The sequence below is a fragment of the Girardinichthys multiradiatus genome, chromosome X (assembly GCF_021462225.1).
Source record: "Girardinichthys multiradiatus isolate DD_20200921_A chromosome X, DD_fGirMul_XY1, whole genome shotgun sequence".
NCBI lineage: Eukaryota > Metazoa > Chordata > Actinopteri > Cyprinodontiformes > Goodeidae > Girardinichthys > Girardinichthys multiradiatus.
Genome location: NC_061817.1, coordinates 5,362,361 through 5,374,994, shown reverse-complemented (window position 1 = coordinate 5,374,994; position 12,634 = coordinate 5,362,361). Strand labels below are relative to the sequence as shown.

The following is a 12,634-nucleotide window of genomic DNA, read 5'->3' as shown; positions in this document are numbered from 1 at the left end:
AAGCAATACATTCCATTTGATTCTAGCTATCAAAAAATGCAGTCAGATTCACTTAAAGGTTTTCTAAGGAAATGCAGCAGATTGCATTGAGTCAGTGACTTTGCAGGAATCCCTCATACTGAGCATACAAGTAGTGACAGTGGAAAGAAAAACTTCCCTTCAACCGGAAGAAACCACCAGAAGAACCAGAGCCAGGTTCAGTGTGTTCTGCTGCCACCGACTGGGGGTTTGAGAAGATGGCATACACACAAAATAACAGAAACACTGATCCGGGATAACTTTCTATGTGAAAGAAAAGTAAAATATTATTGGCAGTAGTAAGTCCTTTAGGGGCTTCATCTAGAAGAGTAACACAGCCAAGCAGATAAGCTCTATGCCAGTTTATAAGTCAGTCAGTCAGTCATTTTCTACTGCTTATTCCATAGTGGGTGGCGGGGGAGCTGGTGCCTATCTCCAGCAGTCTATGGGCGAGAGGCGAGGTACACCCTGGACAGGTCGCCAGTCCATCGCAGGGCAACACACAAACCACCATGCACACATTCATTCATACACCTAAGGGCAATTTAGAGAGACCAATTAACCTAATAGGCATGTCTTTGGACTGTGGGAGGAAGCCAGAGTTTATAAGTCTATAGGTTAAAAGAGAGCACATACAGTTAGTTGCAGTAGAAACTCAGCCAGTAGCTATGTCTAGGAGAAAGACAGCAGGTCTTCTTCAACTCATCCAGGACCTCAGTCAGTGCCATCTCTGAGCTAAAAAATCCTCAGTCTTGGTTTCCTTTATGTTGCAAACTAAATTATGAGGTGCAAAAATTTATAAACTACATTTGTGTTGAAAATAACAGTAGTGTGTTTAAAAAGTGAGTAAAAGCTTTCCATTGACACAGATATGAACGTATGAAAGCATTTTAATCAGTTATTCTGACTGCAGAAACTGAGAAAAAAAGATTGTTCAAAATAATTGCAGTATTTGCATTTTTCTTTTTAAACTCCAACATTTACTGAAAGAAGCCTAAAGATTTAGTTTTCCTGTGACACTGAACTAATAGTTTGTTCTATAAGTAGCCTATTGCTAAAACTGAGAACTGCAACACATCTGTGTCGTGTTGGGTCAAGTATCTACTGGCAGCCATGAACAGGTGTACCAGCCCAGAATGAATAGTTCCTCTGCATGTCTTTTTTGCCTCACAAACACCGTGCTTTAAGTCCCCACAGGTTTTCCATGGGATTAAGGTTGCTCGCTCTATAATCTCCATCTTGTTGGTCTGAAACAAGGATCAGAGCCTAACCCACTGCTTAGGGCCCCCAAACCATCAGGGGCCTCCTATAAATGCTCGAATTTTACCATAGGCCATAGATCTAAAATCTAAAATATGTTTTTCATTAAGAATACTATTAAATTTGATTTGACGGTTTCAGCATTGATAAATTAAGATATTTTAAAAAGCTGGTGCCTATCTCCAACAGTCTATGGGCAGGAGACAGGTCGGCAGTCCATCCATCACAGGCAACACAGACACACACACACAGGACAAACAACCACGCACACACTCATATGCGCCTAAGGGCAATTTAGAGAGACCAATTAACTTAACAGTGATGTTTTTGGACTGTGGGAGGAAGCCGGAGTACCCCGTGAGAACCCAAACATGGATGGGGAGAACATGTTTTTGGACCCTGAGAATACATGCGAATACATGCGAACTCCATGCAGAAAGACCCCTAGCCTTGGAGTGGAACCCAGGACCTTCTTGCTGCAAGGTAACAGCTGTGCCACCGTGCAGCCATACTTTGTAAAAGTGTAACAGAAAAATCTTTACTGTTTGACAGTTAGGTCACTGTAGTTACAATCTGTTGCTGCAAGTTTAATCTTTTCTTTGTGTTTGATCTCAGTTTGATCACAAATGCATCTCAGAAAATAAGCAATTATTCCTGATTGATTTTAAGTTAAACCAATTAAACTTGCCCCACTTCAACCAGATACCTTTACATCTGTACTGAAACACTATTGGTGGTGGTGATGTTCTGAACAGGAAGAGGGGCCCAAAATCTAATTCTTCCTCATTCTAAATAGCACAACACTATAGTATAAGAAGCCTCTCATGTCATGATGCCTGAACCACTGTGCTTTACATTGTACTTTGGCTTAAAACCAGTGCACTTAGACCCAAAAAGAACAATCTTGCCTTCGACTGTGCGTAATTTTTTTATCCATTTCTCTTAAGGTCAAACACGGTGTTTTCCTTGCAAACACACCTGCCCATTTTTTTTTTCAACAATGGGATTTGCAGGGGCTTCTTGTCCATAACGTCTTCTGGGCAATGTTTGGACTGAGCTATTGTACTCTGATTATTAGAAAACAGTGCCCTATAACCAGCAGTCCCAACGTCTGCTGGTTTTGTTCTTTAATAAGGGCTACCTACTAAACACATTTGTTCACAGAATGATCATCCTTGCTGATTGAAGTCCATATTGCTATTATTTTAAACATGTCTAAATGGCTAATTTAATTACTTTGAATTAGCAGTCTGTATGTCAACTGTGGGGTCTGTTGGTTTTGTGGGCTGCCTTTAGTAGGGCCAAGCAGAAATTCTGGAATAAATAGTATTGATTATTTGTAAGGTAAATAAGGACTCAACTGTGATGTAGAGCTAAAAAGCATGAACAGCCTAAAAGATGAGGTGTTCTGCTACATGTATGTGTGTTACATCAAACTTAAAAAAAATGTACAGGCACCTAATTTTGAGAACCTCCATTATGAATTGAATCAGGCACTGAGATTTGTCCAGTGACTACCTACTACAGACCCATTTAATAGTTGAGAATATTATTGAAAAGTTCATTTGTTTCAGAAACTCACTTCACTTAAATAAAACGTTTTATATAGATGAATTCCTTGCAGACTTATGTTTTTAAGCCTTTATTTCCGTTAATAATGATGTTCTGCTTACAGCTGAAAACTCGACATTTAGATAAGAATCAGAACAATGAAAACATTTTAATTCAGAAATTTGGGCTTCATAAAAAGTATGTTTAATACCTGTTTAAAGTTTGTTACCTGTTTGTTTTTTCAACTGTCAGAAGCATAAACGTTTCACTTTTATAACAGTACTGTCAGCAAGTTTAATTCACAAGGCAGACATATTGGATTCTGAAGTCATTGTCAGCAAAAACCTCAGGTTTTACTACTTGGACCTGAAACTTTGTGAGACCTTTTCGATCATTTTCTGTTCATTTGGATCTTGGAAAGTTATAAATAAAAAATGTGATTTCTGAATTATGTTGCACAAAATGTATCTGTGTTACTACGTTGGCCGGGGTGTTCCAGCTGCCGGTCAGGAAGAAAATGATGTTGGTAAAAACCAAAAAAACGGGTGTGGAAAAGCAAAAAAGAAATTGATTTCATGGCTTTGAATAAGAAACGTGGGATTGAATGACGCACATCAAACTGGATTATGTATTACTGGCGTGTAACTTTGCTGTTCATTTATTGTTCCACAGTCCGGTCCCGTAGGTGGTGGTAATGTACCTTTACGGTAGTTGTCAACCACCAACAATAACAGAAGAAGAAAAGAAGAAGAAGACTTGAACAGAGAGCGGATATCTCCCTGCAGAGCCGCATATTACCTCTGGGATCCCATCTGAAACGTCAGAAGGTAAAAACACTTATGTCGGAGATTACTATGATTCATCGCTGATCGAAATAAACCAGCTAACACATGCTGGATTAAATTTAGAGCTGAACACGAACTAAGAGAATGTTATTCAAACCTGTCATAACTACTACCAGTTTACTGGCGTAATTATCAATACACTGTTTAAAGTATTATTCAGTTGAGGCTCCGAGACTGACGGCTGGTTTATGCTAACTGTCATAGCCTCTTAAAGCTAACTGTGAGGAGGTTGCTATGGTTACCGAGATCAGACTGATTCTGTGGTCAGTCCTTTGCTAGAGTATTCACGGCATACTTTATAAACCTGATGTCATCTGGTGATGTTAGAGTTGGATTTGTGTGTATTATATTGGAGGTCTGACAGACCAACACAAAGTAGTGAATAATTGTGACGTGGAAGGAAAATCAAACATGGTTTGCACGATATAACTTCCTCAGCCATCAGGTATTCTGCCAGGATTGGCCTGTATTTCTTATTCCAATCAACTCTAACTAGCTTACATGTTCCTGCTAAAGAAAAACAGACCCACAGCATGATGCTGCCTTGACCATGTTTCACCCAGGCAATGGTGTGTTATAGTGGGGATTTGTAGTACCAGATTTACACCATAGTGTATGTATTTACACCATAGTGCTTTGTATGTAGGCCAGAAACTTGAATTGAGACATTCTTTCACATGTTTGCTGTGCCCTCCACATTAATTTTTGCTTTCTTCTTGCCACTCTTCAGGTCAGATTTGTGGAGCCAAGACTAAAACTTTTCCTTCAGACGGATTGTCCCACCTGTCTGCTTAATCTGAAGTCACAGAAAACTGAAAAATTGATGCATCAGGCAAGTACAATTTGCTGAGATGTCATTGCAGCAACTCAACATGGTTCTCAGTAGAACCACTTTCAGTGGTCAGTATAACTAGAAAAGCACTAATTAAATTCAGTCCATTTACCATTTAACAAGGGTCTAAGGATTGGATCCCGGTACCAAATGGCAGTCAGGGTGCCGTTGTTAACCTGTACAGCTCTGCCTCCCCCCCACCCCTCCATGGATATGCCTCCCCAGACCAACACTGACCCACCATCAAACCGATCATGCTTAACGACATTGCAGACAGCATAACATTCACCACAGCTTCTCCAGGCTGTTTCACGTCTGTCACATGAGCTCAGAGTGAACCTGCATTCATCTGTGAAAAGAACCAGGACCGAACCAGACTATTGTGTTCTCTGGTAAATGGCAGTCGTGGTCCATGGTGTGGGGTAGTGGTCACAGGGCCTACTAGAGGTCGTCGGGCCCTCAGAAAACCCCTCATGAAGTTGGTTTTTAATGGTTTGGTCAGAGACATTCACACCAGTGGCCCTCTGGAGGTCACTTTGTAGGACCCTGGCAGTACTCATCCTGTTCATCCACGCACAAAGGAGCAGATACCGGTCCTGCTGATGAGTTAATGACCTTTGACGGCCCTTCTCCAAATTATTTTCAGGAGTCAGGTTAACAGACATGATCCTCATCGTGTGTTTACAGTGGGCATGATATGAGGCAGCAACGGAGGAAATGTATTAGGAGCTTCATTGGTCTCCAAATATCTACAGAAGAACTGTGAAATATTTCAAATGAATATAAACATTAAGATTACAAAGAGTAAAGGAAGTAATAGGCTCATCCAACATGAGAGGCTGTTTTCAGACGCCAGAATTGCTTTAGGAGCTACTTGATTCCAATTAAAACACCTGCCCTATAACACTAAGGTATTTGTGGTGGAAATAGTCATCATCAGTCCTAACTAGAGTTTATTGAGATTTTTACATCACAACTCATGAATTGGAGAAGACGATTCCATCACTGTGTCAGAGGTCACTGAGGTAGTTAAAACTGAGGTGGCATTGTCCTAGGTGTGGAGGAAATTCAGCCTGAGATCATGAAGGCTCTGAACACCGTGGGGTTGTTATGTTGTCACGCCTCTTCAGTGTTGCATGGAGATCAGGGACAGCACCATTGCTGCCAGGGTGTAGGACATCTGGGTGGCGTTTAAGGGCTGTTTAATCCTTGTATGCCCAAAGCAAGAGCTGTGTCCACATTCTCAGCACAAAGTCCAGTTTGTTCCCAGTGTGTGTTGGCGGGCACTGATTCAGTCTGTTGTGGTGAAGCAAGCAAAGCTCTCGATTTACTCCTATATTCATGTTCCGACCCTCACTTTGGGCCATGAGATATGGATCATAACCGAAACAAGATGCCAGATCCAAGCGGCTCAGATGAGCTTCCTCTGTAGGCCATCGGATGAGGAACTCTGTCATCTGGGGAGGGCCCTACCCTACCCCCAAAATATTATTATTAAATATTTATACTGTATATTAATAGGGTCAAATAAAATTCTTTAATATCACTTGTATTGGGCTTGTATATGTATGCCATAATACAATATTGCTCTTCAACTAACTATCCTTCTTGTTTTTTGGATTTCTCATCAGAGTAAAGCATGAGGTATTATTTCAGGAGATGTAGTTCAAGGTTCCTACAAAGTCTTGAAAAGTACAGAATTTGATTTTAGAAAAGTGGATTTATGTAGAGAAATGAAATTTTGAATAAAATTTGCATATTTTATGTAATAGTAAAAACCACAATATCTGGCAAAACAAATGGAATTTTTATATTGATTTCTACCTCGACGATGATAACATTCTGTTGTTGGTTTCTCACATGACAGCTTGAGGTTTTGTCCATTATTTTAATCATTTTGTTTTTTTTTAGTTATGCTTGTCTGTTTGACTAGATTCCAGTTTAACTGTATGGTCATCAAGTTTAATGTCTGGATCCTTTAACATCTAGGTTTTAAATTAAATCCAAGATTCTCAAACTGGTTTTCCATCAAAATTCCTATCTTTTGGAATTTGTGACAGACGTTCTTAATCATCAAAAATGATTTAGGAGATCTGCTGAATGGAAAGCCAGCAGTGTTGTCTCATGATCTGTGGAAAGTAACAGATAATAAAACCAAACTAAACAAAATTCTGGGCCTTACTGTCTTGGAAAGATTATAGCAAAATTTAGAAAATTAAGTCTAGAAAATAACAGGATTTTATAGTGGATAAATTGGAGCAACCCAGGAGGTTGGAAATCTGAACAAAGATGAAGTAGATCAGGAGCCTTTACTTCTGAACACATAAAGGATACCAGAAGTTTCTTTTTCTCTATGGAGAGCAGCAACCTACCGAGAAGTCAGGTTGTTTGTTCTGGCCCGGTTTCAGTCCTGATAGGATGGACAGATGACCTCAAGGACAACAGATTGTAGGAGTGCTGCTCGAAACCATGTTTTTCTTTACATCACGTGAATGGCTGGTCCCTAGGATTCTCCAGTGTGTCAGCATGTTTCTGAGAAATAATCAAACTCAACAATGTCTTGCTAGGAAACACTGGGCTCAGCAATTTGTTCATAGAGAGAGTTGTTGCTGATGGCAGTGGCCTCTTATATCAGCATCATGCACGTATAACACAAATAGGATCTCCTCTGCTTTCAATCCATCTAGAAATAGCAACCAAACCCAGCTGCAGCTTACTGGAGGCTTACTCTGATCATCTTCAAAACCAGCTCTCCTTGTGTTGTTTACCTTTTTAGGATGAGTTTCTCCATCCTCAACTCTCCTCCCCCATCTCCCAGCCCCATTCCCGTCCCCCTCCCTTCTCCCTCCTGTGTGGCGCACTGCCCTGAACTCGACCTGTCAGTCACTCTTAGCCCTGCCTCAAAGACTGACCGCATGCAACAGAATCCCCGTCAGCCAAAGCAGAGTCAACAGAGGGCCCAACCCCAGCCGAGGCCCCGCCCGCGAGGACAGGCTGGGAAAAAGAGGAAAACAAAGGTAGCACTGAGCATCAAACCATTACCCACACCTTCATACTGATCCTGGGACAGCTCCCACAAGAGAAATTTGACATTGTAGCATGTTGCAAACCATTTCAAAGACCCATACATACTTCACCAGATGGGCCTATTAGCGTTAAATGGACTCCCAGAAAGCATACCTTGGTCTCTGACGACGACATGCAGTGGCCGCACCCACTGACCTTTTTCTATTCTTTCTCATGTTTCAAACACAAACTTTAATGTTTTACTGGGATTTTATTTGATAGACCAACACAAATTAGTCCATAATTGTGAATTAGAAGTGTTTTAAAGTTTTTTAAAATAAAAATCTGAAAAGAGGGACATGCATTTATGTTTAGCCCATTTTCTTCTGATATCCCTAAATAAAATCCAGTGCAGCGCAGCCGACTGGTTGGAGAAGTCACCTAATTATTAAATAAAGACGGCCAGGGTGTGATGAATTCTCAGGGTAAGTGCAGGTATTGTGTGAAAGCAAGAAGAAAACCATGAGAAATCCTGGTCAAAGTTTTCCATAAGTCATATTGGGCACATGGCAAAAATTTGATCTGCTCAGATGAGACTGAGATTTCTTTCTGGCCTACATGCAACACAGTTTGTGTGGCAAAAAAAAACTAGCATTGCACATCACCCTGAACATTCACTATGGTGGCAGCATCATGCTGTGGGGATCTCTTGTTCAGCAGAGAATGGAAAGGTGGTCAGAGCGGGATGTCTGCAGCTAGTTTTCAGTTAGGGGCATCAGATAAAGGGGGCTGAATACAAATGCAAACCAGTCTCGGATTTGTATAGGTCTAAAAATTCTGAAAAGTATAATTTTTCATCCGGTTCCAGTACAACTTTTGTTGGCCTAACATTGCATAAAATACACCTAAGTTTCAAGGGTGATCATCATCTGTGGAAGCCAAAGAAAATATAAATATAGTCTGAGTGTGTGAGAGAGAGAGGGAGACAGCAATATGATGCTAACTTGTGTGTATGTTTCCACGTTCTTGTACAGGTGCATTTTGAAGAGCCGGTGGCTGTCACAGTGACACCCGAACCACATATTGTTCCTCATCAGCAGCCTATTAAAGGTCAAAGAAGAAGTTCAGGACATCACCATGGTAACTACAGGGTTTAAATAATTTAGTGTAATTTGTAGGTTTCATTAAACAGCTTATTATATTTATGTCACATTACTTAAGGTATGAATAAAGTGGATGAAAAACTGTTCAGCTTCAAATAGTGTTTCAGTTTGACCTGTATTTATGGGTTAAAAAATAGTATTTAATTAACCAATACATTTATAAATAGATATATTAAAAAGTTTTAAAATGCCTAATCAATGAATTTCACATTAAAACATCACAATGTTTTTTTAATTGTAATGTTGGACATTAAATCAGGCTGGAAATTGTCCCTCTGAGCAGAGTTTGAAATGTCAGGACCACTGCTGCAACTCTAATCTGTCTCTTTCTTTTCTGTGTTGAGTTGGAAGATGTTCTGTGGATACTCCTCCTGCAGCATTTGTCCAGGACCCATGCTGTCTGGAGAATGCAGAACTTAACTCCACCCTGGCCCTCAAGGTGGAGCTTCAGTCACTGCAGGTTCACACTTTGCTTCATTTTCCTTCGAATTTCCACAAAGATGATTCATTTCAACTGGCTGTGCATCTGATCTGCTCATTTAATCCATTTAAGAAATAAGTCTACAGTGCTTTGCAAAAGTTGAGTATGAAAGAAAGTACATACAGTTGGTCGTAGCAACAGCCCAGCCAATTGCTGTGCACAGCACAAATCCGACTTTAATAGAGAACTGAAAAGGAAATCCTAGAACCTAGGAGTTATTTTTTTACCAATTTGAATAATAGTCTGAATTGATACTGTGGGCTGCTATTTTTCAGCAGATACAGGAAAGCTGGTCAGAGTTGATGGGAAGATAGATTGATCTAAATCCAGGAATATCCTGGAGGAAAACCTGTTAGAGGCTGCAGAAGACTACAGACTGGGGTGGAGTTTCACCTTCCAGCAGGACAACCACCCTAAACATGCAGCCAGAGAAAGAGTGGAGGGATTTAGATCAAAGCAGAATGTATTAGAATGCCTGATCAAAGCCCAGACATAAATCCAACTGGAAATCTATGGCAAGACTATGTTCACAGACACTCTCCTGGTAGAGACATACTCCAAAAGACATGGAGCTGGAACTGTAGAAAGGCGGTTCTACAAAGTATTGACCCATATGCTAAAATATATACAAATACTCTTGCAAGACACCATAGATCTGCCTGGCAGTTTCTCAGCATTCATTTTGTGGTCCTTGTCCCTCCTGATCCACAAATATGCCAGACATGTTCAATACTGAGCAGATAACCATGTGGGCCTGTTCCTTATCCCACAGGAGACAGAGTTTAATTCCCAGAAAGCCCTTCAGGAGACTCTACAGAAATCAGAGAGAACGAAGACCCTGATTAATGCCAGAGCTACTGAAGGTAACCTACGCCCCGTTTTCACTGGCTCGTTTTAGGCGGTGCGGCTCCACTCCACTTGGTTTCTCTCTACTCTGTACGGTACCATGGAAGTACTGACAGCTGGAGCTATGGCAGCTGAAGCCCAGCCTCCAGCTGTCAGTATAATGTGCTGTGGCGCTATTAACCTTTCTATGTGACATTGTCGCATTAAAGTAATCTACGTGAAACGATAAAAACATAAATAGAAAATAAAAACATCAATAAATATGGGTGCACCGATTGCAGTTTTCTGGCCAATTACCGATCTTCAAAAATCCCAATATGCTGATTCCGATTTTGGCCAATACCGATTTTTTTTATAACTGACACTTTCAGGTGTCATAATGTCACAACACATCTTCAGTGTTCCAATCTTATGTTGTCAACAGTTGTAAACCGCAGACGTGACCTGGTGGGCAGGCCTCTCACAGCACAGTAAAAAGGGGACAGTGGGAAACTTGGGGCCGATGAATCGGCCTGCTGATCGATTGGTACACCCCTGTAAATAAACTACGTACTAATAATGTTTGTAATTTTGCACATGCAAAAATGTCTTATATCAGTTTTTTTCATGTATAAAATGATCCATTGAGATAATTATCTGGACCACAATCCAGCCAGAATTTATAAAATAAGGCTCAGGGATTATGATGTGGCAGGAGAAGCAGAGGGAAGAGACGCCGCTGTCAGGACTGGTAATGCTGCAGAGTTTGCCTGAAGTACAATTTTGGGCTCAATGAGGAAGTTTTTGTCTCAGCCATAGCAATGACGAGGAATAAGACTTTAAAGCACAAAACTGCAGACTTTTGACTGTGGTGAAGTTAGTTAGGTTGGATATTGGATATTTGTGCTCCTTGGATTCAGCGGACTCGTCCTCCCGTTTGATCCGATGCAGGCAGTCTGATTACGCCCAGCTGCTCTCTGCCTGCTCCCTCCTCCTGCAGACGCTGGTACGCTAAAGGACTGTTAATAAACTTCAAAACCAAACACGCTGTTTCATGGTGGTATTTTGGGAAAATATTTGTGCGTCTGAACAGTTGATTTTAAGTGTTATGATCTGGTTTAGGATATTAAATACGGCGCCTCCTACTTGTGTACAATTCAGAAACTGATGTGTCCTTTGTCTTTTCTTTCAACCTTCAGGCATGTTTTTTGATTTGCAAATATAAAATGTAAAATTATATTTCGGTTTGACCCGCTCCGGCCATTGTGGTCCTTAATATTATTGTAGTCGCTCTTGAGTTTTATTAACTTTTCCCTGCACTACCTCAGCAAAAACCTTCAAATTTTTCTTGGTCTCATGTCCAATCAGTGAACAGCAGTCTTTCACGTCACGTAGGTTCTTCTCAGCCCGAGTCGTACCTGCTTAGGAGCTGGCACCAAAAAAGTAGGTACTGAAAAAATAGTAATGCTCGCTTAGCGAGCGAAAATAGAGTGGAGTGGGGCTAAATCAAGCCAGTGGAAAAGGGACATTACACACACATGTGTATCTCAGGGACCTTATGCATTTCTCTTGGTGCCTGGGTAAGGTATAGATTGAAGGGATGAGTATTTAGATGCTTGTGTTTTCTCTCTCTCTCTTCAGTGGTGAATGTCTCTCGCTCTCAGCACCTCTTTAACTCTCTGGTTAGCGTCAACGTGCAGGAGGATGAGTTGCTCAGCCAGGTGCTGCAGGCCAGGCTGATGCTGGCCCCACCACCTTCCTGCTGCTATGACAACAACACAGCAGAGGGCCCCACCCTCAAGTTTTTCACCCCCCCTGACCTGTTCAGGCAGACGCCCATCCCACAAGAGGAGGAGCCAGCTCTGTGCAAACCTTCTCCAGTAGCATGCACCGCTTACTCCACCTTTGACCTATACAGAAGACAGAGATGCTGGGAGGCCACACCATGACAAACACATCAGAGATTTTCATTCGTTTCTTTAATGGAGATTAGTTTGCCCTTAAAGTATTTACATATTTATTCTTTATGTTGTCTCAGAGGGGTCTGGTAGGATTTTCAGTCCTGCAGTTAGCCTCGGGGCCAATCAGTTCTGATTATAGTTATTTATTATTAAAACAAGAAATTCAGCAAGTACTGAACATGGAACAATTATGCAGATGGTTTGCTCAACACATCTTTGCCACATATTCCAAGAGTATGAAGACCTCATTTTTGGATTAGCAGCTGCAGGCACATGATAAACAGTGGGTTAAGAGGTGGAGATGGGATGTTACATAAGAACTGTGTGCTGTAATTATTTGTAATATTCTGTGTTGAAGGATTTAAGATTAGTTTTTTGATGTCTATAGAAGGCTCATTAACACAAGGTCTAAAGAAGGGTTGTGGTATTTCTAAACTATTCTCATTATGTACATTTAACTGTTTTTCTAGTGTTAAATCTAATAAAATAAATTTTAAGATAAGACAAGACCTGTTCAGTTTTTCTTTCCACTGTCGCTACATGCATGCTCTATATGGGGGATTGCTGCAAAGTCAACAACACAATGCAAGCCACTGTCCACACATGCTCATCCAGGAGGGAATGCTGCAAGTCAGTGACTCGATGCAATCTGCTGGGTCCATGCATGCTATGCATACTTTAAAATTTTGTAG

The 12,634-nt window shown here is 40.9% G+C and overlaps 1 protein-coding gene across 1 annotated transcript; it reads left to right on the top strand.

Annotated features, from left to right (window-relative positions):
* The first annotated feature begins 3,400 nt into the window (after positions 1-3,400).
* On the top strand, positions 3,401-12,449 carry LOC124862856 (protein phosphatase 1 regulatory subunit 35-like). Its single transcript, XM_047357035.1, has 7 exons — positions 3,401-3,656; positions 4,405-4,506; positions 7,283-7,523; positions 8,547-8,652; positions 9,020-9,135; positions 9,929-10,019; positions 11,623-12,449. The coding sequence occupies exons 3-7, from the start codon at positions 7,284-7,286 to the stop codon at positions 11,928-11,930; spliced, it is 861 nt and encodes a 286-aa protein (XP_047212991.1). The 5' UTR covers positions 3,401-3,656; positions 4,405-4,506; position 7,283; the 3' UTR covers positions 11,931-12,449.
* The last annotated feature ends 185 nt before the right edge of the window (positions 12,450-12,634 follow it).